Source organism: Vespula vulgaris, chromosome 17 (assembly GCF_905475345.1).
Source record: "Vespula vulgaris chromosome 17, iyVesVulg1.1, whole genome shotgun sequence".
Classification (NCBI taxonomy): domain Eukaryota; kingdom Metazoa; phylum Arthropoda; class Insecta; order Hymenoptera; family Vespidae; genus Vespula; species Vespula vulgaris.
The window spans coordinates 4,356,865-4,381,133 of NC_066602.1; the positions used below are offsets into that span (position 1 = coordinate 4,356,865).

The window sequence follows — 24,269 nt, forward strand, 5'->3', positions numbered from 1 at the left end:
TTCTAGTTCAACATGAAGTTAGAAACATTATTATAAAGAAATATTGTATTATTTTACTTTTTGTTTTGTTTATATTTGGTATTATTAGAATATATTTTTATCATATTTAATTTGAAACATTAACGATAATAAATTAATTTTCTCGATTGTGATCGATTAAAAAGTAACTAACGTCAGATCTAAGTAAGAGCGCGATTACAAAAGCGTGCGTACTGAACTATTGAGTTTTTCAATGTGATTGTTCTCTTTGTCAAAATAGTTTCTGAAATGTGATTCTTCATTAACGTGTAATGAAAATGTCGCGTGTTTTGGAAAAAGTAATTACAATTGCTCAACTTGCCGATAGTACGAAAGTAACAGAAAAAAGGGTAAAGCAAACTGATTATTGTATCTTTTGAAAACATATATAACAAAGATGTACAAGATTTTTCTTCTTTATACTTAGAAATGTATTTCGCTATTATTGGAACTCTATGGGAGTAAAGAGATAATTAATGAAATAAGTAAATATTCTGAAGATAACAACGATGCAACTGTCAGTTGGTGGAATATTTTTACTATCATACATAAACTAATTTTATACGTAGGTACTACATTTGCTTGTAATCATTTTGACGTATTTGTATCGTATTATGTTTGTCCTTTTTCTTTTTTTGTATAGGAAGCTGATAGACTTGCTACGAAAGATATGAATAAAACTGATATGAAAAGACAAAACATTTGTAATGTTTTATTAAATACGATACGTTATTCTCATGAATCTAGAACATTGACTTTAAAATGCAATGGTTTAATACAACGGGTGCTTGAGATATTGCAGAATAGAAAATATTTATCTTATTGCAATACTTATTTGAATATATTAATTACTTATATAATTCCAGTTCGGTTATACCAAATAAATATATCTCCAGAGCAATGGAAAGAATTATTAACAGCATGTGTCAGTTTGTATAAGGATGCATTTGCATCTATCAACAAATGTATTCTAATAGATACTATTGAAATGATAATACAATATGCATATATGTATTCGAATATATTATTAGAAGTTAAAAAATTATTACCATTTTTAGGTAATATCTTATATCATTAATAACTCTTTTAATATAAAATTTGTTTCTGCATTATATTTAATATTATTTATTATTATTTACTATTTCAGCAAGTATTTTATCAGATTCTAAAATTTTGGAACAAATAGAAGAGTCTGCTTACAAACTGACTAATACAATGTGTCATCAAATCGCAACTGAAAATAGAATAATGCTATGTCAATTTAGTGAAGATATTTTGCCAAAGATATTTGGTTTAAATAGCTATGATGAAAAATATAAGTTCATGCTACTATTTGTACAAATTCATCATCCTGAAGGAGTTCATCAAGAAAATGATGGAGCGTTTGCTTGTAATTGGTCTACATGGAATAGTATACTTAGAAGCATGTACGAAATAATTTTGAAAGATTCTAAAAAAGGAATATTATCCAAACATTTTTTGCAATTTGCAAGCGAAGGTATTTCTTTATTTATTTACAATAAAATTGTATATATTATATTGCTTAATATAAACTAATCATTTTGTATAATTTTTCTAAAGTATTCAATCAAGTGCTTCAAAACCCTGGTACTATTTGGGGATTGTGTAATTCTACCGAACTTTATTCACAACCGGTCAAACGAAGATGCATTTCCATTAGTAGTCCAATTGATATGATAGATCATGATGATGTAGAAGAAGCATGGCCCATGATTCAAATATTAACAGTACTCTTTGCAAAATATCCTAAAAGAATAAAATCGGATGATTTTATATCTCTTTTAAAAATATTGGATACTTATTTAACGCAATCGTCTAAACATGTTAAAGTTATAGACAGTTTGTATAACTTATGTACTGTTCTTATGGAAATAGGACAATTATTTTTGAATATTCCTGAAAGATACAATGTGCATTGGTATAACATATGGGATAATCTTTTAAGGTATTTAGTTATTGTATTATATTAAATAAATCATTTATATAATTGAATGTAGAGTAATACTTGTATCAGATATTGTTACGTATCTTTTTATTATTTATTTTACAGATCTCTTAATACCAATCAAAGTGAGATCTCTGCACATAGACTTGCTCAGTGTTTCATAAAATATGGAAAGATGAGAAATACAAATTCACTTTTTGCTTTATATATGTCTCAAACGATCAGATGGTCTCCTAATAGTTTAAAAACATTAATACTATGTTGCGAAAATACACCTCTACCGGATGACGTACCAATGTTTAATACGAATTTACATTCGTCAATGTTAAATACGCGTTCTGTTAAATTACATTTCATAGAGTGGTTATTAAACACTCCATGGTTTAAAGTTCCTTCGACAATATTCATTGAAAGTTTGTGTAATATATTGATTGGTATTCCAGTGAAATTCTTTCATGAAAATAATACAACATTTAAAACATCTGGATTAACTTTACCTATTCGTGAAGATTCCTATTTACAGGAATTTCTATATGACTGTCCACAATCCTTATCTTATAAAAATATAGAAACATGCAATTTAGCATTAACATTCCAAATTAATTTATTCACAATGGTAACAACAGAGACTGTTGATTCGCAAGAACATTTACAAGAGTCGCTTGCTAAAGCAAACGTAAATATAATAGATTTGAAAGATATTCTTGTAATTTTAAAAAAGTATTTATATGATATTATCGATAAAAAGAATGAAAACAATGATATACGAACGATAATAATGAAAATTACACTTGCAGGTAAAGTTGCGACTACTGTGAAAAAAATGAATATACTCATGGAAGATACCGAAATTCACTTTATTATGTGTCTAATAAACGATTGTTTGCAGCATGCTTATAGCTTATTAGAAAACATTAAATTGTCCAAAAATAATCATAAATATCTCATCGATATAACTAAAGCATTTCTAATTTTATACAAAACGTTTTGTTCTGCATATACAGATATGACAAAGATCATTATTTCTTTGTCGACTGCAGAGATATTACGAAATTTATTTGATTTACTTAATATTGAAGATGACAACAATTTCACCTATCACGAAATTCGCCGTTACAACGATAATTTTGATATATTTCAAAATAAAAATAAACATTCCAACAATGACCAAGTAAATTACAAGAATAATGATATATGTAGCCTGAATACTATCAGAATAAAAACTATAAAAACTTTGACATTATTTTGTTGCATGAATACAGGAAAAGAAAGACCAAAAATTCAACTAGATTTAATGAGCAATCTGATGACCATTGATAATTATGATTTGTCATTTGTAATAGATTTTAAAATGGCAATGATAGTGCTGGAGTCATTCACACAATATGACAAAGAGATGCTACATGAAAAGTATAAAGATGCTCCAGTTTTATTTCTATTGGATTTATTCCAAAAATGTAAAGAAGATGAAAAATATGTACGATACGTACTCAAAATTCTACCTTATTTTATCGAATATACTGCCAGTTATGATTATGATCTAACTGTAATAATGAGTACCATCTTTAATTTTTGTAAGCTTCTTAATAATAAGAAATTTGGACCAATCGTACATATTGATTTCTTGGAATGTCTTGCAAGAATTATTGAAATTAAACCATTATTAATGAGGCATAAACAGTATACTCAGTGTCAGTACAAATTATGGTTTGTTATTGAAAATTTATTAACGTATATGCAGAATCCTCTTCATATATTACGATTAAAAGCAATTAAATGTATGCAAAAATTATATTTTTCAAAATGTATAGAATATGAAAGGAAAATTTCCTTTTTTGAGAAATTGGAAAATGCTGCTATTAATTTACTATCCATTGAAAAAAGAAGTTATAATAACGAAATGGATGAAATAGAAACTAGAACAGCGAGTGCATTGTTAATATTTGCAACTATTATTTGTACTTCTAGTACGCTTCAAAGCAATGCTTTAGTAGCAATATTACAATTGGTGGAGAATAAACAAGTAAAATTAAAAACAGTACAAAAATTATTGCATAGTATAAGAAAGCAATCGGAACATGTGCTATCTAATGAAGATAATCTGGCTCATATGTTATCGTACTGGTTGAAGATGAATCATACCATGCAAACATTTCCATGGGAAATGACTCAATGTGAATCTCAAGAAGAATTTTATAAAACACATATTAATACTATAGTGTTTACTGAGATCCAGAATTTCAATATCACGAATGCAAAACAACTTTGTACTTATGTTGGATATAACTTCAATGATGTTTTTAAAAATATTTTTGCACAAGTCTTATCATGGTTACTTTCTTTGATTTGTCAAAAGACTCAAAAGAATTCTATCGATGCTAAACGTGCAGATGATCTGCTTCATGAACTGATGTTAAATCAAGAGAACTTTGAAACAATCGATATAGATTTTTCTAATCTATTTAAAACTAATTTTGACAAAATTATTGTAAATATTATTATGAGATTGCACGATGAGAAACATTTTCATCAAATGTTTCAATTACAATATAAATTTCCATATGCTAATCCACCTGTTTTGAGTAAAACTGATGCGAATGATTGTCTACAATATATAGAAGAACATTTTATTTCCTCTAAATCATTGCAATATTATTTGGCAACCAAAGGAATAAATAAATTACAGAAAATATTGATGAATCTAGTAAACAATATTTATGACATGAAATTTACCGAACACAAGTTAAAATCTTTACATCAGTATATCTATTTTTGTACTATTATAATGGAAGGATCGAAATTTAATTATTTCGATTCAATATCGATATATCTTATCAGAGAAATTAGTTATAGTTTAATTCATTTTATCAAAGACAAAAATGATATACTATCGGAAACAGCCTGCAAATATTTTCAAATATTCCTGAAATATATTTTACCTGAACGACATGCAGAAATTGAAAAACATTTGAATTATTACGTTACCATGTTAGTTCCTGTTGCTCAATTGGAGAAAACACCTATTGCCATAGAGCTACTTGAGTACTTGATAATTGAACAGAATGAATTGTTTAGTAATGCAATAGCAAAATTAAATACATTTCCTAATCTACCAAAATTTCAACGAATATTGAACGTATATAATTCTCTGAAATATAAAGATGGAAAAAAATATAATTTAGAGGAAGAAATTCAACACTTTTTAAATGCGACAAATCAAAAGATTGTAAACTGTAATATGGAAAGTGTAGCATATTTGAAGCTTCAATTATTAACTAGAAGAAACGAATTACAAGAATTGTACAATAAACTGGACAATAGTTCTATGCAAAATTATAATTTACTACATCAATTGATATGTAGATTATTGGAGATCATTAAAAGATCTAATCAAGCCACTTCGATAGAAGCTACAAAATGTCTGGGACAATTAGGTCCTATTGATCTAGGAACAACAATTCTTTATAATAAAAAGAGTTGTCTAAAGCAGAATGCAGATATAAGCAATATGTTAACATACGAAATAATAACATTACTAACAGAATTTTTAATTGATAATAACATCAAACTTCGTACGGCTAGTGCTAATGCTTTAGATATGATACTATCATCTATATGGGGACAACAAATTTTAGATAAAAAGAACTTTAAAGCAATACGACAAGTGTTAATTGATTGTTCAAGATCTCCGTTAAGTTTAGATTATATACGTCCATTTATACATGAAGTAAAAAATCTTAACAAGAATAAAATAACCCTTGATCAAATTGCTTGTGATAAATATATTAAGAAGGATAATTCAATTTGGATAGAGACATCAAATATTCCTTATGCTGAATGGATCGTACAAATCACATGCAATATCATTGAATGTTTTTCTGACTATTACCTTGAAGATTTAATACCTGTTTGCAAATTAAGCATAGAAATGTGCGAATTAATACTACCAAGAATCATATTTCTAATAATGTATATTAATAAAGAATTAGCAATCACAGTATCTCATCGTATTAACGGATTTTTCTTTTTTCATTTCAATGATAAGAATCAGTCTATTCATGGTTTACTCCATTCATCGCAATACATTGTACATTGTGATCGTAATATAGTATATTTTATGTTGAACTTAGTCAATTTTATTAGGACACAAGCAGTTGAAAACATTCCTTTAGAATTGGACTTTGTATACATAGCCAAAGCTGCTCAATATTGTTCGGCATATTTTACTGCTTGCCTTTACGCAGAACTATCTTGTGAATCATTATTGATAGAACCTCGTGATTTTAGTACAGTTACCAAAATTGATTATGCCTATGAATGTGACCCTGTACTTGGAAGAACGTTACAAAATATTCTTAGAGATGCTTCCTCCAAAATTGGTGATCCAGATGCTATTCGTGGTTGTGGTTCTTCACATTTACAAGATAGTTTCTCTCGTGTTCAATACTACATACAAATGCATGAGTGGGATAAAGTGTTACTAATAAAAGATATAGAACTATCTTCTGGCAATAAAACAGCTATTGAAGGTACTCCAATCGCATATATATATGTGTGTGTATATATATATATATATATATATGCATATACAATATGTGTGTATGTGTGTGTAATATTATCAAATGATTTTTACTAATCAACCATTTAATTTATATTATAGAGATGATCGATGCATTGCAACAATTAGGATTTCATTATTTATTAGGACATTATATATCTACAATGAGTACATCTACCAAAGAAATGAGTAATGATGTTCAATTGGAATGTGCATGGCGACTTAGTAATTGGGATATACCAATATTTCCTCAAATTATGCAATCTCTATGTGGAAACAATATGAAATTAAAACTGTCCGAATCTGACTATTATTTATATCACTTCTATGCATTAAGATGTTTTCACGAAAAAGATGAATTAGGTGTCAAAAATGCAATTAAGTGTGCACGAGTGTGTATAATAAAAGCTCTATCTAATATTAATTTAGGTAAGAAATCATAGCAATCTATATGCAATCTTTTAAATCTTATATTTTATAATTTAACAAATTTATATTGCAGAGTATAATAAAGAAATTTATGGGAAGTTAACACAACTTCAAATGCTTTCCGAAATAGAAGAACTATGTTTAACAAAATCTGAGGATTATTCTAAAGTTCTGCGAAAGTGGCAGCAATGTGATATCACAAATTTTAACGAATTTCAATACACTGAGCCAATCTTAACACAGAGATCTATTATGTATCAAATAAATGATACATTATGTAATAATTCTATTATCAAAAATGAACTTGTTGACACGCATATAAAAATTGCTGAAATTGCGCGAAATCAAGGACATTTACAAATAGCTGCACGTGCATTAGGTATATATGAGATGTATAATAATTACTTATATTATTAAAAGTGCTATGTGTTATTTATACGTTTTCTTTTTTTTCTTATTAGGTACCTTAGCAAAACAAAATGAAGTACCTTCAAAATTTATAGATTTGTTGGATTATCAAGAATCCTTATTGGCATGGAAGAGGAATGATTATGAAATCAGTCGATACCTTTTACGTAAATTAATTCATAGAAAATCTATAGATCCAGTTTTGCAAGCCCGCGTTCTTCGTATTTATGGAAATTGGATGGCTGAAACAAAATCTGAAAATCCTCAGGTAATGATCACGATTATATTCTGAATTTATAATAATGAAAATAAAATATGTTAACAATATTTCTAATTTATAGACTGTCATAGAAAATTACTATCAAGAATCAATAAAAATAAGTAAGTCGATAAAAAACAAAACGTTTGATGTTATTAAAAATGTACATGACACACAAGTCGCTTTGGCTAGATTTGCAGATGCTCAATTTGAACATGTTAAAATGTATATGAAATCTCCACAATTTAAGAGTTTGAAGAAATGTGTAGAATATTCATGTAGTGTTGTCAAATATGATTCGACATTACAAGATACAGATATTAAAAGAGCAGTGATACTTAGTCAAAAACAACATACGAATGATACTGCTGAACTACAAAATATTGAAAAGGAAAAAAACAACTATCTTTTAATAGCAGTACGGTATGTATAAAAAATTATTTCTTGAAATATTGTGTGTGTGAAGATTAAAGTTTGACTATTCTCTCTTTTTCTTTTTAGATATTATTTACTAACATTATATCAGAGTGAAGATTACAATCTGTTAGTATTCCGATTGATAGCTCTTTGGCTTGAGAATGCAAAGAATAAAGAAGTAAATAAATTACTAGAAGAAAATTTAGATAAGATACCATCATATAAATTTTTACCACTCGTACCACAATTGGCAGCACACATGAATAACGTATCTGATGAATTTTCTGTCAAAATAAATAAAACATTAGAGCGTTGTGCATTGGATCATCCACATCATACGTTACCTGTGCTATTGGCATTAAAAAATTTATATGGTGATTATGAATTTCTTAAAACTAAAAAAAATAAAAAATTAGAAGAAGAACCCAGAATATTGGGCGCTAAAAGGCTTCTAAAACAATTAACTTCATCGAAAATATCTTGCATTATTCAAGAAATGGAGATATTATCTTACTCTTTGGTAATGCTAGCTAATTATGAAACTAATGATAAAAGTAAACGTAAGTATATCTTTTTTCAATTTCAAACTATATAAAATAAAGCTTAAAAATTTATATTTTTTTCTAATTAGCATTTATAATTATATATACAGGTGGTACATCATATAAAATACCTATTGGTCAAAGAATTTTAAAGATCAAAGATTTTTCTAATATATTTGTACCTACTTTAGCCATTAATGTTAAATGCAATGGAAATTATAATGATATAATTACTATTGTTAAATACTTTGATACTTATGAGAATGTTGGAGGTGTGAATGCTCCCAAAAAGATCATTTGTATTGGCAGTGATGGAATACAAAGAGAACAATTATTGAAGGTTGTACTTAAATATGAAATACACATGTAAACTGCATACACCTAAAAGTATTATTAATGATTAAACTATTCTTATTACAGGGAAAAGATGATTTACGACAAGATGCTGTGATGCAACAAGTTTTTAATGTAATGAATAGACTTTTTGAAATGAGTAAAGAAGCGAAACGACGTAAATTGAAAATTAGAACATACAAGGTAAAAATGTATGTATTATATTTAATACGAACCTTTATTATATGTATGTATGTATGTATTATTATTCAGGTAGTACCGTTAACACAAAGATCAGGTATATTAGAATGGTGCCATAATACAATGCCTATTGCAACTATATTGATAGGTACCGATGGAATTTCTGGTGTTCATAAGAAATATAATCCAAATGATTATACTGCATTAATATGTAGAAAAAAGATGGAAGTAAGATTATTGAATATTTCATATTTACATATATGCATGAATATTTCATATTACATACGTTTCATTTTTGAAAATAAATAATAATCACGTATACAATTTTAGGAAGTTTCTAAGAAATCAAATGATGTCAAACTGCAACAGTTTTTAGAATGCTGTAAACATATGCGTCCAGCTTTTCATCATTTCTTTATTGAGAAATATCCATCGCCTGAAACGTGGTATGAAAAACGATTAGCTTATACACGCAGGTAAATAGATTTTTAATATTACAAAGTTTGTTTATTTATTATTAATAAAATATTATAATTTATTTCTCCAGTGTAGCAACAACTTCTATAGCAGGGTATATATTAGGTTTAGGAGATAGACATCTTGGTAATATATTAATGGATCAGCTGACTGCAGAAGTGATTCATATAGATTTTGGTAAGAATTATACGCATGATAAAGTATATGAAAATACACTATAGAGTGAATTGTACAATATGTACAATTGTAACAAATTGATCGAAATTTGAAACAGGCATAGCATTTGAACAAGGTAAGGTCTTACCGCTACCTGAAACTATACCATTCCGTCTCACAAGAGATATTGAAGCTGCAATGGGAATCTCAGGTGTGGAAGGTATTATGAGAAGAGGGTGTGAGGAAATATTGACAGTATTACGAAATGAAAGACAAATAATTATAACATTGCTTCAAGTACTTCTTTATGACCCTCTATTTACGTGGGCTATAACTCCTGCAAAAGCATATACTTTTCAAACCGGTAATACAGCAATGTCTTCTGAAGGTGATGAAGGTATGAGACGAATTTTATTTCTATAAATATATATTCATTAATTACATTTGTAACAGCAAAATATATTCTTCTAATAAATTGTCTTTTTTTTAATAGTTCATAGTGAAACAAATAAAACTGCAGAAAGGGCACTCTTAAGGATAGAACAGAAATTGCAAGGTATAGAAGAAGGTTTAGTATTTAGTGTATCTGGCCAAGTTGAACAACTCATACAACAAGCACGTGATCCGTTTAATTTGTGTCGTTTATTTTGTGGGTGGCAACCATATCTATAAGTTTTATGAAATTTAATTATTATTTATTAAATAAAAAAAAATATTTTTTTATTCAATAGTATTACAAACATTTTTTGTCATAGTATTACAAACATAGTTCCACATTTAATTTAGTAAGTAATCATTACAATAACAGGTTAACCATCTAAAGTTTAATGGCGATTAAGTTAAGGTTTTTAATGAAGTATATGATAATTTATAGTAAAAACACATTATTATTAGTTATTTATAAATCAATAATAAATAAATTATTTTTTTTATAAAACATTAAATTTAATGCTTACACTTATATATTGTAATGTGATACTTTATGTTGTACAATAATCAACGTGCGTCGAACACGACCACTAAAATCAACTATTAAGGAAAAAATAATATCATTAACATAAATTCATGTTTTTCTTTAGATAATAACGAAAAAGGATACATCGTTTAGTACGTTTCTTGTACATAATTCTGTAGCCACATTCTCTGCATCGAATAGGATCTCTAGGACGAATTTCATTATCATGATGGCATTCTATAAACATAAATTATTACTGCTGTTATAATATAATAATAAGTAAATATTTCTATTTCACTTTTATGACCAATAAATAATAAAAACAATCAACATAATAATAAAAATTGCTTTATGGCAAAAGTATTAAGAATGTTTCTGGCTAGTATTTATGAAAAAAATTAATGAAATATATATAAAATATAAAGATATATATATATATACATATACACATAATGTACCTCCACAAATATACACCATTGCTTGTTTAGGAGTGGATTCAGTTTTACTACTGGATTCCATTACGAGTTATCTCTTGTCGACAGGAGGTAACCTAAAGTTCGATTAAACTGCACAAATCATGTGTTGTTGTATATAATCGCGATAGTAACACATCTAGCGACTACAATATGTATTAAAAGTATTTCAATGATCTGATTGATATATTTCATCGAACGTACGTAAAATAGTTATTGAATATGTTTATTAAATATATTATTCTTTAATTTAGAGTGAAACAATAAATAATTAATATCTAAATGAATAATATTATTATTTATAAATTTTATTACTGGTATGGTGATATATCCCTAAAAAAGATGTTGATGAATATAATGAAAGCATATTATTGAAATATAATATTGTTATATGATTTAATTATATTTTTAAATAAAATAAAATAAAATAAAATTTTAAATAAAATAAAAGTATTAAATTTGAAATCAAATAAATTTAATTGGATTATTTCAGCAGGGTATTTAATGTTAAAGAGACGATACTGAGATTCATCCCCGCCATTTTATTCAACTCATTGCTTCGGTAACTGGTAGTAACTAGCGTTCGTGACAATTTGATTGTGAAGTGTATTCAGTTTATTTTTTAATATAACAGTATAATATTTATAACGGTAAATAGCATTAAATAGAATAAATAATTGAAAGTATATTCAACACTTTTCCGATTCGTTTTAACCGAGTAATAGTCATTTTCATTTTGCCCTGTCATTCTCCATTAACCTAATTCATAATATTTTATTTATAATTCTTACCTTTTAATTATAACGTTATTTATATATTTATATTTATTTTAATATAATTATTGTCAAAATGATAATACAACATTTGTTATGACCGAATAATTTTATTGTTTATGTAGTTATAGTATTGATTAACCTCACTTTTATACTAAATTACACTTTTTATACTAATGAAAAGATGAAGACTTTAGTTTTAAATTAAATATCTGTTTATAAATGATACATTTTAACAAAGTTTTTAATTAATATTATTTTTTTTCAGATGTTCCTTACACGTTCTGAGTATGACCGCGGTGTAAATACATTTTCTCCAGAGGGGAGATTATTTCAGGTTGAGTATGCTATTGAAGCTATAAAACTTGGTTCTACAGCAATTGGAATTGCCACAAATGAAGGTGTAATCTTGGCTGTTGAGAAACGTATAACTTCTCCATTAATGGAACCAACGACAGTAGAAAAAATTGTTGAAATAGATAAGCATATAGGTTGCGCGGCATCTGGTTTGATGGCTGATTCTAGGACCATGATAGATCGTGCTCGTGTCGAATGCCAAAATCATTGGTTTGTTTACAACGAAAGAATGACAGTAGAATCGACGGCTCAAGCAGTGTCAAACTTAGCTATACAATTTGGAGATAGCGATGACGATGGAAGTGCAATGTCTAGACCTTTTGGAGTAGCAATGTTATTCGCGGGTATAGACGAGAAAGGGCCACAATTGTATCACATGGATCCATCTGGAACTTTTGTTCAATTCGATGCGAAGGCTATTGGTTCTGGAAGCGAAGGTGCCCAACAAAATCTCCAAGAAGTGTATCATAAGGTTGAAAATTACTTATTAACTAGCTTATTCATACATACAAAATATCAATTTACATTAAATCTCATTATATTTCTGTTTACTTCACAGTCTATGACATTGAAAGAAGCAACAAAGGCAGCACTAACAATACTGAAGCAAGTTATGGAAGAAAAATTAAACGACACTAACATCGAGGTGATGACAATGACACCAGGACAACTGTTTCACATGTTTACTAAGGCAGAATTGCAAGAGGTGATTAAAGACATTGCATAAGATACTTAAAATATATTAACAAATTGTTACGAGTTGAAAGAAATGCATTTTTATGCAAGTAATGCTACAAGTTGTATTTACAGTTTACATCTGGTATGTGTGTTTCTATGCTAAGCGAAGTTTTCTTATATAACTTTTTTTTCTTTTTCGAGAAGATTAATATAAGAAGAGGATCGAATAAGCGTACTTTCTTTTTCTTAACAAAGAAATATTCCACATCCTTGTTTTCCTACTTCCATTATATACTTTACTCTAATATTTGATTAATTCGTAAAATAAATCGTTCATATTATTTTATCTAGTTGATCGACGATTTACCAACATCGAGAGAAGACTCTATGAAATCTAGATCCGATAGCAGTAACCCTGTCCTTAGACCATCAGTATCCATAAACGAATAATACCATCCTAATTTTGTCTCCAATCTTCTATATCTTTAATAAAATAATAAATGTTTATTATCGTCAACATATCAATCTAAAACATCTTTTTTCTCAACTGTAAATCTTCGTAAGAATAATTTGTTTCAAGCGACGAAGAAGAAAGATCTTACTTATTCATGGAAAAAAATGTTTCAATATTACATTAAATTTGAGAACGATATTGACGAGTAGAGTTTTATCACAGAGAAAAGTTTTGAACAAAAACCGATGTCCGATATATCCCAGTGAAATTTGGAGAGATGGATTCGCATGAAAGAGAAGAGGTAGGGTAGGAAGGTATAGGTATGCCGTCGCGATGGGTGGTTTGGTTTCGATTAAAAGCGCCTGCTGTGAATGCGCGTATCCGAAATCAATAATTAATTTTGCTCGGTTTGCAAGAGACAAGGGAACTAAAGTGAGCGAGCGAGAGAGAGATAGACAGATAGAATGGGTTGTGAGGTAGGAGAAAGGTAGAGAAGACGAGTAAAGTGAGAGAGCTCGACGAAAATGGGTGGAAGCACAGTGAACACTCGGTACGCCGCTGCGATGTCCCGATAAAACGTCCTCCCTTTTTATCCCTTGGCTCCCGGATTATTGGATATTATTCCATTTCGAGCGTTCAATCCCAGTACGATTCGCTCGCTCGGATTCCCACGGGGGAATCCCTCTCTCACCGGCCATTCATCGTGGTAGACTCTCTTAAAATACGTACATATCTCCTGTAACTCTCTGTCATTCTCTGTTGAAAACGTGTCATGCGCACTAAACTTCTAGTCTGATATTACTGTCAGAAATTAATCGACCGTCATACGAAGTGTATACACGTGAGAAATTTTACAGGAAATATAGTCAAATAGGAATTAGAGTTTGTAAGAATTTCATGTTAAAATGATAAAACCAATAAAGATGATAGATAGGATGAAGATATTTCGAGTTTGACTGTTAATTAAAACTTTCATTTTGTATCTTTAAAAATGAAACTTAGAAGAGGAGAAGACGAAGAAGAAGGAGAATAGATGATCAAAGAAAAGCTTCCTTCTATCTATTTATCTCTCTCTCTCTCTCTCTCTCTCTCTCTCTCTCTCTCCCTCTCTCTCATAGCTAGCATAGACGGAAGGAAGGAAATGGAGAAGGTCGAACTCTCTGGTAGAAGGACTCTGTAATTAACTGCGACGAGGAGAGAGAGAGAGAAGGACAGGGGGTAGGGAGGATAGTCCCATTTGAGTCTCTGAGAATCCCTAGGGAGCTAACCCTGTCATATCAGACGCCAAACACTCGACCTCACACCCGATCCTGGAGCAGCAACGCCGTTACCCCGACCCGAATCCATCCTTGCCCGACCTCCTCTCCATTGCGTTCAACTTTCGCTACGATAATTGCCTTCGCTTCACGCCACTGACACCACCACCATTTATCGACTTGGATAAGGACGTTAAGCTTCTCACCACCCTCTTCATCTTTCTTTCTCTTCCTCTCTCTTTCTTATTATATCTCAGATCTATCTATCTTTCTCTTTCTTTCAATGCATCCTTTCTCAGTCAAACAAGCAAAAGTTTGATCTTTTTAACCAAACGAAAGCTAAAATCGTTTATTATTGATTCTTTAATAAGAATATTTTCCCCTTTTTTTTTCTTTTTTTGGAATATCGAACAGGAACGTCTTAGTTGGAAAACAAGCGTGATTCGAGACGATTAGAAAAGGGAGAGTTAAAGCGAGCAATGTCGTTTACGATCGCAATTAAGACCGTTATCTGTCTTTTATTGCGAGAACGTTCAAGAGGCGCAAAACGATCTGGACAATTTTGAACATGCCATTACTACTTTGCTTTCACTATGGATCGAGTCATTGACTTACTATGCTTGTCGTAAACACGTTGAATTATTCTCTTTTTAGAGTCATTAACTAAAAGTTAAACTACTTTTAAATGATACATGTGATGTATTAATAGTTAATAGTATTGGTTACTTATATTATTTATATTAATTATATTATAATAATTAAATCTACTATAATATATTAAGTATTTTATATTGGTATCTGAAATTATTATTATTATTATTATTATTATTATTATCATCGTCATCGTCATCATTATTATTATTAGCTTAGTACATAGATATTAGTTAATAGATAGTTTTGTGAAAATATCTATTTATATAAATAAAATTCATAGGATAAAACTTAAATGAGAAAGTTTCTTCCTAGTTATTACTGAGACTCAATGTAGAAAAGCGGAAGCGAACGATATACCGAGAACGAGCTAGGAAAGAGTTCGCACACGGCTATAATTTACGCATGGTGGAATCGTCGCGATTTTTTTCACTTTCACAAAAGCGTTCATTCGCTTCTACTACTCACGAGTACCGCACTGAAAAAATATTTCGTTTTCCAACGACGAGTTACAAGATGTAAGAAGAAATTAATTCGATAATTTAGCGAGAGAGTCGATTCCTTAATCGGGATTCGTTTTTATCTTTCACTTTCGTAATTGCGTTCTATCTTCGATTACGTCAAAATATTACTTGTGACAATCATTGACTCTGTATAATATCATGTAACTGATGCGTATGTATGTGTGTGTTAAAAATCTATTTATTTTTTTTTTATAAAAACTATCTGAATTAATTTTTGGTAAATAAAATATTATATTTAGTATAAATTATATATATATTATAAGATAAAAATTGTATTACATATTATTTAGTATATATAATGTTCTGTTTGGAAAAATTATATTACAGAATATCAACATAAATCAAATAATAAGGTTCTTTTCATTTTATAATTTTTGATTTTTATAAAAGAGTATTAGAAAAAATGATGTGCTTCTCCCAGCACATTAATGTCCATGTATACATATGTTAATTATATCAGTTAATATTATAAAATTAGTTTAAAAAAAGGATCCATCAAAATTAAATTTATCAAATAAAAATGAGACATTAGATAAGTATTAGATAAATGATATCGGCCACGTTTACATTTTATTTTAACAATTTTCAAAGTAATATTTCACCTGTTAATTTCAATTAATATCTATTACATTTAATTCTATAGATGAATTATATAGTTACAAATACGATCATTAAATTTGAATAGAAACACGAAAGAACACAATCATCAATCGAATTCACAATTCTGAAGATGAATTACATAGTTACAAATCACGATCATTAGATATGAATAGAAACATAAATATACGTTACGAGTCTATGCAAAGTGTTAAACGTTCGAAATAAGTCTTACTATCACCTTTCGAGCGATGAAATACATACAGATAAATAATCGATCTACTTTCACTTATATGTTATGAAAATCTAACGATTTGCATATCTCGACAAAAGGAAATCGACGAGATGCGATCTTAGGTTTCAGTTTGTTCATAATTATAGCCGATGTATATATTACGAGCATTCGAGTATGACTCTTCGAATATGTATTTTTATATGTACGTATGTATGTACGTGTGCATAGATGCTGTTGCTATTCTTTCAATAGAGGAGAAAGTGATACTTTCTTCGGCTCTACTCGTCTGCCTTGAAACGTCTTTTCAAATCCAACTCGAAAGTTCGATTTATCTTTGTGCCGGAAGTTTCATCATTTTTTCTATTATTATTATTATTACTACTATTATTATTATTGTTGTTATGATAATAACAATAATAATAATAATAATTATTATTATTATTATTATTATTGTTATTGTTATTGTTACTATTATTATGTAATTTATATCATAATCTTTGTTGCAGGGAATGTATTAAATATAAAAGAACGTAAAGGCATCAACGTAGATAAAATATTTATTAAAATGTTCGACATACAAAATATATTCAAGCGTCTCTTCTAATCTTTCTTGATCTCATTAGATATTATATCGTTCATTTATTTCGTATATAAAGCATACTTCACAGTAAGTATTTTGTCCCTTATTATTCGACGAATTGATTAATTTATTTATTCTTTGGAACGTTAAATCCATATTGAATTCTCGAGTTTTTTATCGAAAGAATTCTTGGATATAATTCTTTGACTTTGAAGAAATGGGGATAATAAAGTTAAGGAGAATAATGAAAATGAAGTTCGGTGTTCAGCCATGATGAGAGGAGTAATCGTAACTACCATAACCTCCCGAATGACCTTGATAACCTTCTGAACCTTCATATCCTCCTCCTGATTCCTCCTTAACATGAACAGGTACAGGAACTGGAACTTTCACGGGATAAGGTACTTCCTTTTCGACGGGATAAGGTACTTCCTTTTCAACGACATATGGTTTGTCGATTGGAACTTTGACTGGATAAGGTACAGGTTTCTCAACAGGTACAGGTACAGGTTTATTAACAGGATAAGGTTGAGGTACTGGTACTTTGACTGGTACAGGGTAAGGTTTTTCAACGGTGACAGGATATGGTTTGTCAACAGGTACTTTCACTTCATAGGGCACCGGTTTTTCAACAGGTACAGGATAAGGTTTTTCAACGTGTACTGGATAAGGTTTAGGTACTGGAACTGGATAAGGCTTATCAACAGGTACTTTGACTTCGTATGGGACTGGTTTTTCAACCGGATAGGGTTGTGGTACTGGTATCTTTACTTTCACTGGGAAAGGTACATGTTTTTCAACGGTATAGGGCTGTGGTACTGGTATCTTGACTGGTACTGGGATATGTTTTTCTACGGTGTAAGGTTGTGGTACATAAACCTTCACCTCATAGGGCTTATCCACTGGTACCTTCACTTCGTATGGAACCTTCTTCTCCACGGTATACGGCTGAGGTACGTGTACTGGTACCTTAACAAAGACTTTCACTGGATAAGGGACGTGTTTCTCAACGGTATAAGGCTGTGGTACACCGACCTTCACCTCGTAAGGCACGTGTTTTTCAACCAGATAAGGCACATGCTTCGTTACTTCGTAAGGTACCGGTACTTTCTTCACCACCGTTACTGTCTTCACCTGTTCGTGATGATCATAGGATCCACCACCACCTCCGTCGCCACCACCTCCTCCTCCTCCACCACCAAGGTCACCGTAGCTATGCACCAGACCACGTTTTTCCGTCTTCTTTTCGGCTCTTGTTAAATCTTCCGATGGCTCCGATTCTTTAGATTCTACTGACACTTTTTTTCCCTTTTCCTCGGTACATTTTGCCGATACGACTAAAGTCGCTAAGACAATTGCCAGCTGACAGAAGACAAAAGATATATATATACATATATATATATATCGATAAGTATATTGATAAAGTTTAGGATTAGACTCGACAAATGTACTTTCCTTCCTTACCTTCAAATTCATTCTCGATTTCGCACGTCTTTTAACGTGGACCACCACCGACTGAACCGCTTCGTTTTCTAATCTCTGCCTTATATACTACGCTCTATGCGTCGGTACAATGCCTTAGAACTTTCCCTGTACACAACCTAGTCGCTCGATCGCGTTACGTTCGCTCGTCTTATTTTGTATGTACTTGCAAAAAGTGCTACGCGGTGAAACCGGAAGCATCCACACGCATCGATTATCGCTCTTACGTATTTCGTCATTTAGAAATTTGTCCGAAATATTCAACAAATCTTTAAAAAACCATTAGATCGTGTATATATATATTCCTTATAATATCTTTCATCGTTTTTTGCTGATCATTGATATAAATGTAAAAATATAATTTTATCCTTTAACAAAAATATTTAGAAATTAGAAATCATCATATTTAGAAACCTCACAAGTTTTTCTTTTTAAAATTTATCATACTTTTTAAATTAGACTTTACTATAATTAGAAAATATATTTCTAATTTTCTAAAAAAGAAAGTATATATATATATATATAAAATCATGACAGTGTTCCACGTGTTAAGAGAAGGATTGACCTACTCTTTCTATTCGGATCGATATAAAAAATATTTGTTCAAATCTATCTATACGCTGTGATAGATCATGTGATAGATTTATAATAATTTCGGTTTTGTCGCGTGATGAGAAAGAAAAAAAGAAAAACATATGAAACAAAAAAAAAGAAAGAAAAAAATGGATACGGATAGCAGCAGCAGCAGTAGCACGGCCATAATTGCTACAGAAATGCAGAAATCCGAGTAAAACGGTGAACACGTAGTACTTGTTCGCATGTCGAATAGCTAATGCTGTATGTTAATACGGTCGCATGAGCGGAACCCATTTTGATCTTAGCTAAAGATAATTCGTAATTTTCAAGCTATTAATCGCTGCTCGAGCATCCGAATGCAATGAAGTTCGATCCGTTTGCCCTTCGTCCTTCTCGTTACGCTTATTTTTCACACAAGAGATTTTTCTCAAATATTTTTAATTTCAATTTAGACAATTTTCTCTAATACCAAAATAGATTATGTTAATCATGTATAATGGCATGCAATTTCAAAGTTTTACATTCAAAGTTTACTGTATACTTTAATTTAATTTTTACAAAACTTGCACTACACATTTCGTATCATGTAATTTTGTCTTGTATTTGTTTTCTTTTTTTCTGACAGGATTCTTCGATTAAGTCGATTTTACCACAATTATAAGTTTACGGTGCATTTAGTTGCACTCTCACGATCAAAAGCACGAGCTGGCAAATGCATCTCTCACATACTTGCTTTACGATAAACATAATCTGATAATAATCAAAAAGATGTGTTATTATAACACATGTATGGTATGAATCTCGAGAGGAAAGTGAGAATTAAGTTTTTAACGTCCAATGGTATTTACGCGTTTTACGAGTCAATGATCGTAGCGTTATACGAGATAAAAAGTACAAAAATATGTATATAAAAATCATAATTGAGTTAGTGTATTTATCTCGAGGATTAAAACGTTTTATTAATTTCAGTCAAATTTCACATTTAATTGATACGATATAAAACAATTGTATATAATAAAAAGAAATGATAAGATAATGTATTAAGTATCAGAGAAAAGTGAAAGGTAATTAAAATAACTTTCGGCAGAAATTTGTTAACATACCGAATCGAATGAATCCCCCTAAGAGTTAAATAATGTTATAGTTGCACGAACTTCATGCATTTTTCAAGGAAAAGTAATCGCTTGAGTTCCTCCAGGCAGTCTGATGTACTCTCTCTCTACCTTATTAATCATCCCTTCTTTTGGTTATTTACTTTTAGTTCCGTAAGGAAATCAAGAGTATTGGTATATCAATAAGCTAACACCTCTAGAACTACCGAACCCATTTTACTATAGATCTCTTCTTTTACAATTACTGAAAAATTTTAATTATTAAAATAACGTTCAACTGAAACCTATTTTTACTTAGTTATTATTGCAAAATGAAAAAAATTAAAAACACTAACGAATAGAATTATTATTTTCGAATTAACAAATAAGCTGTGGTAGTTTTAGTAATTTTTCTCTCGTTGGAAGATGAGATCGCAGGTGCAAGAGTTATTAAAAAAAAAAAAAAGAAAGAAAAAAGTACAAAAAAGAAAAGAAAAAAAAGAAAAGAATTCAGCAAAACGTCTTCTTCTCTTTCCGTATGGCAACTAATGCGTCGTTGATGGCAGTCGATGCCCGTCGGGTAAGAGTCGAGCCCTTCAGCCTTTTAAAAACGACCGGCCATGGAAGATTATGTAACTTTAATTGCGTTCTAACTACCGTGCAACGATCGAAGGCTACGACCTGTGCTTTTCGAGGCAAGCTTCATCAAGAATCGTTCCCGTTGCGAGCGGTATGCTCGCTCGTGCGTTTAATAAGTTATGTGACGCCGCTTCATTCCAAAAGATCTCGCCATCATTAAGGTCTTTATAAAGTCATGTATAACTTCGCAATAATTTATTTATTTATATATTTCATTTCCTTTCTTCATCTTTAAATTCATCTTATTAGGTTTGTATTTAGAAATTATTTTTAAGCATCAGGTTGAGTATCGAATGTTTAGCATAATTAAAATTATGAGAATTAACGTTTTAGTTATTAATCGTTACTACGATACGATAGTTAATATTCTTGAAAGTTATATACTTAATATAGTATATTTTTATACTAGTATTTATATAAATATATGTTATACTGTAAGTTTCACATTATATAATTTTTATTTTATAAACATGAACAAACGTTCGTTTTATTACGATCCTAACAAAAATTAGATTACGAAGGATTAACGAGTCTAATCAAAAAATACTAACAATTCTAATTCAATATTTCCTTAATCACTAAATTGATGTTTTCTAATCATGATACACATAAAATTGATTAGACTAAATTATATTATTTTCCGATCGATTTCTCTGCTATCGAAAGAGTACGTGATGTTCATCATAGCTAAGAGAATAATGTAGCTACTTTCATCTAACATTATCGAATGTATAGTGGAAGGAAAAGAGAGAAATAGAGAAGAGGAAAGGGAGAGAGAAAGAGAGAGAACATAGAAGGAGAAATAGGAAACGTTCGCGTATGTACATATATACATATATACATATTGTATGTGTGTATATATATATATATGTATGTATATATGCATGAACATCGAAGAGAAATCTTCGTAGCGTTCTCCTGTTAATATCGTGCGTGTAATCTCCGAACGAAAATTACATCCTGGAAAATAGAACGCGTACTGATGAATTAATTACAAACATTCCTTCGATGCTTTGTATCCACATTGAAATTTATTCTACCATGGAATAGAACAAAAAAAAATCTGATCGTTAGGTTTGTTCGGGATAGAACAACAATTTTTAAAAGAAACCTCGATCCTCCAATAAAATAAATGAATAAAACGTTTAATTGAATCCTAGATTTATCTCTGTCTGAAGAGAACAAATATAAAGATCTAAATAATTTTTAAATTATTACATTTTCATATTCATTTAACTTCGGTTTAACGACTAGACGAAATTTATATTTCAATGAAGGGAGAAATCGTGAAGGATAGATTTTATAGTGATTGTGTGCGTGTAAAGTGGGGGTGAGAGAAAGACAGACAGACAGACAGACAGAGAGAGAGAGAGAGAGAGAGAGAGAGAGAGATGGTCCTGTTATTTGTTGAAGACACAATTATCGGGTCTGGGAGTACATGTAATTTGAGTCGTATTACGCGCACGTCGACAACGTGTCGCGATTATGTTCGAACCTCGGCACTCCTCGACGTCGTGTCGGCGAGCTCTCACCGATATCGACGGCGACATCAAGCAGTAGAGCTTCTGCTCCCGCGACCAACCCGATAGCCAATTACGAGCTACATGACAATCCTCTCTCTCTCTCTCCCTTCTCTCTCTCTCACTCTCTCCCTCTCTCTCTCTCATAAACACACACACAGTCTTGCACTCTCTCACTCTCTTACGTCACTCCAAGAAGAAATAAGATTCAACAGTAATTTACTAAATGTGACGACAAATGCATTTTTTTTCGATCATGCATACATCGTCCTTTCAAAATCGTTATATTGATAATTTGTACTTATGCAATCATAATCGTTGATTTTTTTTTTAGTTTTTGTTGCAAAATTGCTGGTTCCTCGTACAGAAACGATTAACGATAAACGATCAGTGATTCGACGACAATTTTTTCTTTACGAGAGACTCTCGAATTTGTCGAAATATTTATAAAGAAAATGTGTGGTTAATCAAAACATATGTATATACATATATATAAATAAAGAAACTCGAGAAAGAGCACAAACAATCCTTGGAGCAGAGCAGCTGCTAACGGAATTACATTCGGATCACGCGTCTGAATCCGATTAGAGCAATTAAATTGGTAGACGTGATGGTAACCTCGTAATTTAGTTCTTCGAAGGTTCGTTGAAATATACTTTGTTCGAATAGTATTTTAGTTAAAATTTATTCATTTTTTATTTGTTTCTAAATCGTTAGAAAAATATAGTATGGTTGCGCTTCTTATACATTATATGTATTAGGTTTGGACTATAATTTTCGAATGGACATAGAGAACGAATCGTCCCGAATCTTTTACGAATAAAAACAAAACTTTATTTACATGTTCCAATTTGAAAGCTAAGGGTTCGATAACTATAGATTAGAGAACACGATCTAGTTTGTTTTTATTCGACATCAAACGTAATTCTTTTTGAAAGTATTATGATTTTTGTTTCCTTTTTTCATTTATTTTTTAAGACAAAATTTTACGCTTGAGTCGACACGTGCTATAAAGATTAAATTCGAGGATGAGAATTCGTGGTAGGTATGCACGTACGTTGTATATAACATATCGCTGGCAATTAGTCAACGAGTTGATTTAAAACCGGCTACAAGATTCAAAGTTTCGTGTCTTGCTTGCCAATCCTTTAATTCTCTGTACGAGTTAATTAAGAAGTCATCTGTCTAGATCTTATGATCGAATTCAAACTAATTGACCTAAGAATTTTCTCTTTTGATAACGAATTTAATATATTTTCAAGTTTATATTATCAAACTAATTGTTTCGAAAATGACGAAATTGAAAGATTTCAAGTGGAGATTCGAAATATAGAAAGTTTAGAAAATTAAAGTACGCCAAATTAACGTTCTAAGGATGGAAAAATTAGAAAAAATATTGAAATAAAAATGATAAGAAAATATCTACTTGCGCAGAAATTTTGTATATAAGAAGAAATAATTAAGAAATTTCAAGGATATTAAGGTGGTAGGTAATCATTGGATACGAAAAATGTAACATTCTCGTATTACCCTAACGAAAGAAGACTAACAATTTAGCCAAGGGCTAATAATTATTCCAACTTTTTATTTTCGACTAATCATCCTCGTGACCAAACCCGACACCTGAGTTACGACGTCATAAAGCAAGATTTTATCGAAATAAG

At 30.1% G+C, this 24,269-nt stretch overlaps 4 protein-coding genes across 8 annotated transcripts; 2 read left to right on the top strand and 2 right to left on the bottom strand.

Annotated features, from left to right (window-relative positions):
• LOC127070265 (serine-protein kinase ATM) lies at positions 1-10,475 on the top strand. Of its 3 annotated transcripts, none has more exons than XM_051007996.1 (18): positions 16-368; positions 446-587; positions 662-1,076; positions 1,166-1,516; positions 1,600-1,984; positions 2,090-6,513; positions 6,645-6,971; positions 7,045-7,350; positions 7,433-7,647; positions 7,721-8,061; positions 8,140-8,615; positions 8,708-8,937; positions 9,018-9,134; positions 9,204-9,359; positions 9,462-9,607; positions 9,679-9,785; positions 9,883-10,161; positions 10,258-10,475. In XM_051007996.1, exons 3-18 carry the CDS (start codon positions 689-691, stop codon positions 10,434-10,436), a joined length of 8,427 nt encoding a protein of 2,808 aa, XP_050863953.1. In that variant the 5' UTR covers positions 16-368; positions 446-587; positions 662-688; the 3' UTR covers positions 10,437-10,475. The 3 variants fall into 3 exon arrangements, with proteins under 3 accessions (XP_050863954.1, XP_050863953.1, XP_050863952.1); XM_051007995.1 differs by having other exon boundaries at positions 446-583; XM_051007997.1 differs by lacking the exons at positions 9,462-9,607; positions 9,679-9,785; positions 9,883-10,161; positions 10,258-10,475 and having other exon boundaries at positions 1-368; positions 446-583; positions 9,018-9,142; positions 9,204-9,325.
• LOC127070268 (DNA-directed RNA polymerases I, II, and III subunit RPABC4) lies at positions 10,174-11,341 on the bottom strand. 2 transcript variants are annotated; one of them, XM_051008002.1, is made up of 4 exons: positions 11,178-11,341; positions 10,864-10,956; positions 10,721-10,783; positions 10,174-10,430 (listed from the first exon to the last, which is right to left on the bottom strand). In XM_051008002.1, the coding sequence occupies exons 1-3, from the start codon at positions 11,236-11,238 to the stop codon at positions 10,761-10,763; spliced, it is 177 nt and encodes a 58-aa protein (XP_050863959.1). In that variant the 5' UTR covers positions 11,239-11,341; the 3' UTR covers positions 10,174-10,430; positions 10,721-10,760. The 2 variants fall into 2 exon arrangements, with proteins under 2 accessions (XP_050863959.1, XP_050863958.1); XM_051008001.1 differs by lacking the exon at positions 10,174-10,430 and having other exon boundaries at positions 10,632-10,783.
• A 355-nt stretch (positions 11,342-11,696) lies between these two features.
• On the top strand, positions 11,697-13,519 carry LOC127070267 (proteasome subunit alpha type-5). Of its 2 annotated transcripts, XM_051007999.1 has the most exons (4): positions 11,697-11,842; positions 12,234-12,794; positions 12,882-13,028; positions 13,352-13,519. In XM_051007999.1, the coding sequence occupies exons 2-4, from the start codon at positions 12,234-12,236 to the stop codon at positions 13,448-13,450; spliced, it is 807 nt and encodes a 268-aa protein (XP_050863956.1). In that variant the 5' UTR covers positions 11,697-11,842; the 3' UTR covers positions 13,451-13,519. The 2 variants fall into 2 exon arrangements, with proteins under 2 accessions (XP_050863956.1, XP_050863957.1); XM_051008000.1 differs by lacking the exon at positions 13,352-13,519 and having other exon boundaries at positions 12,882-13,231.
• A 3,746-nt stretch (positions 13,520-17,265) lies between these two features.
• LOC127070266 (uncharacterized) lies at positions 17,266-18,797 on the bottom strand. Its single transcript, XM_051007998.1, has 2 exons — positions 18,762-18,797; positions 17,266-18,659 (listed from the first exon to the last, which is right to left on the bottom strand). Exons 1-2 carry the CDS (start codon positions 18,771-18,773, stop codon positions 17,562-17,564), a joined length of 1,110 nt encoding a protein of 369 aa, XP_050863955.1. The 5' UTR covers positions 18,774-18,797; the 3' UTR covers positions 17,266-17,561.
• Positions 18,798-24,269: the final 5,472 nt, after the last annotated feature.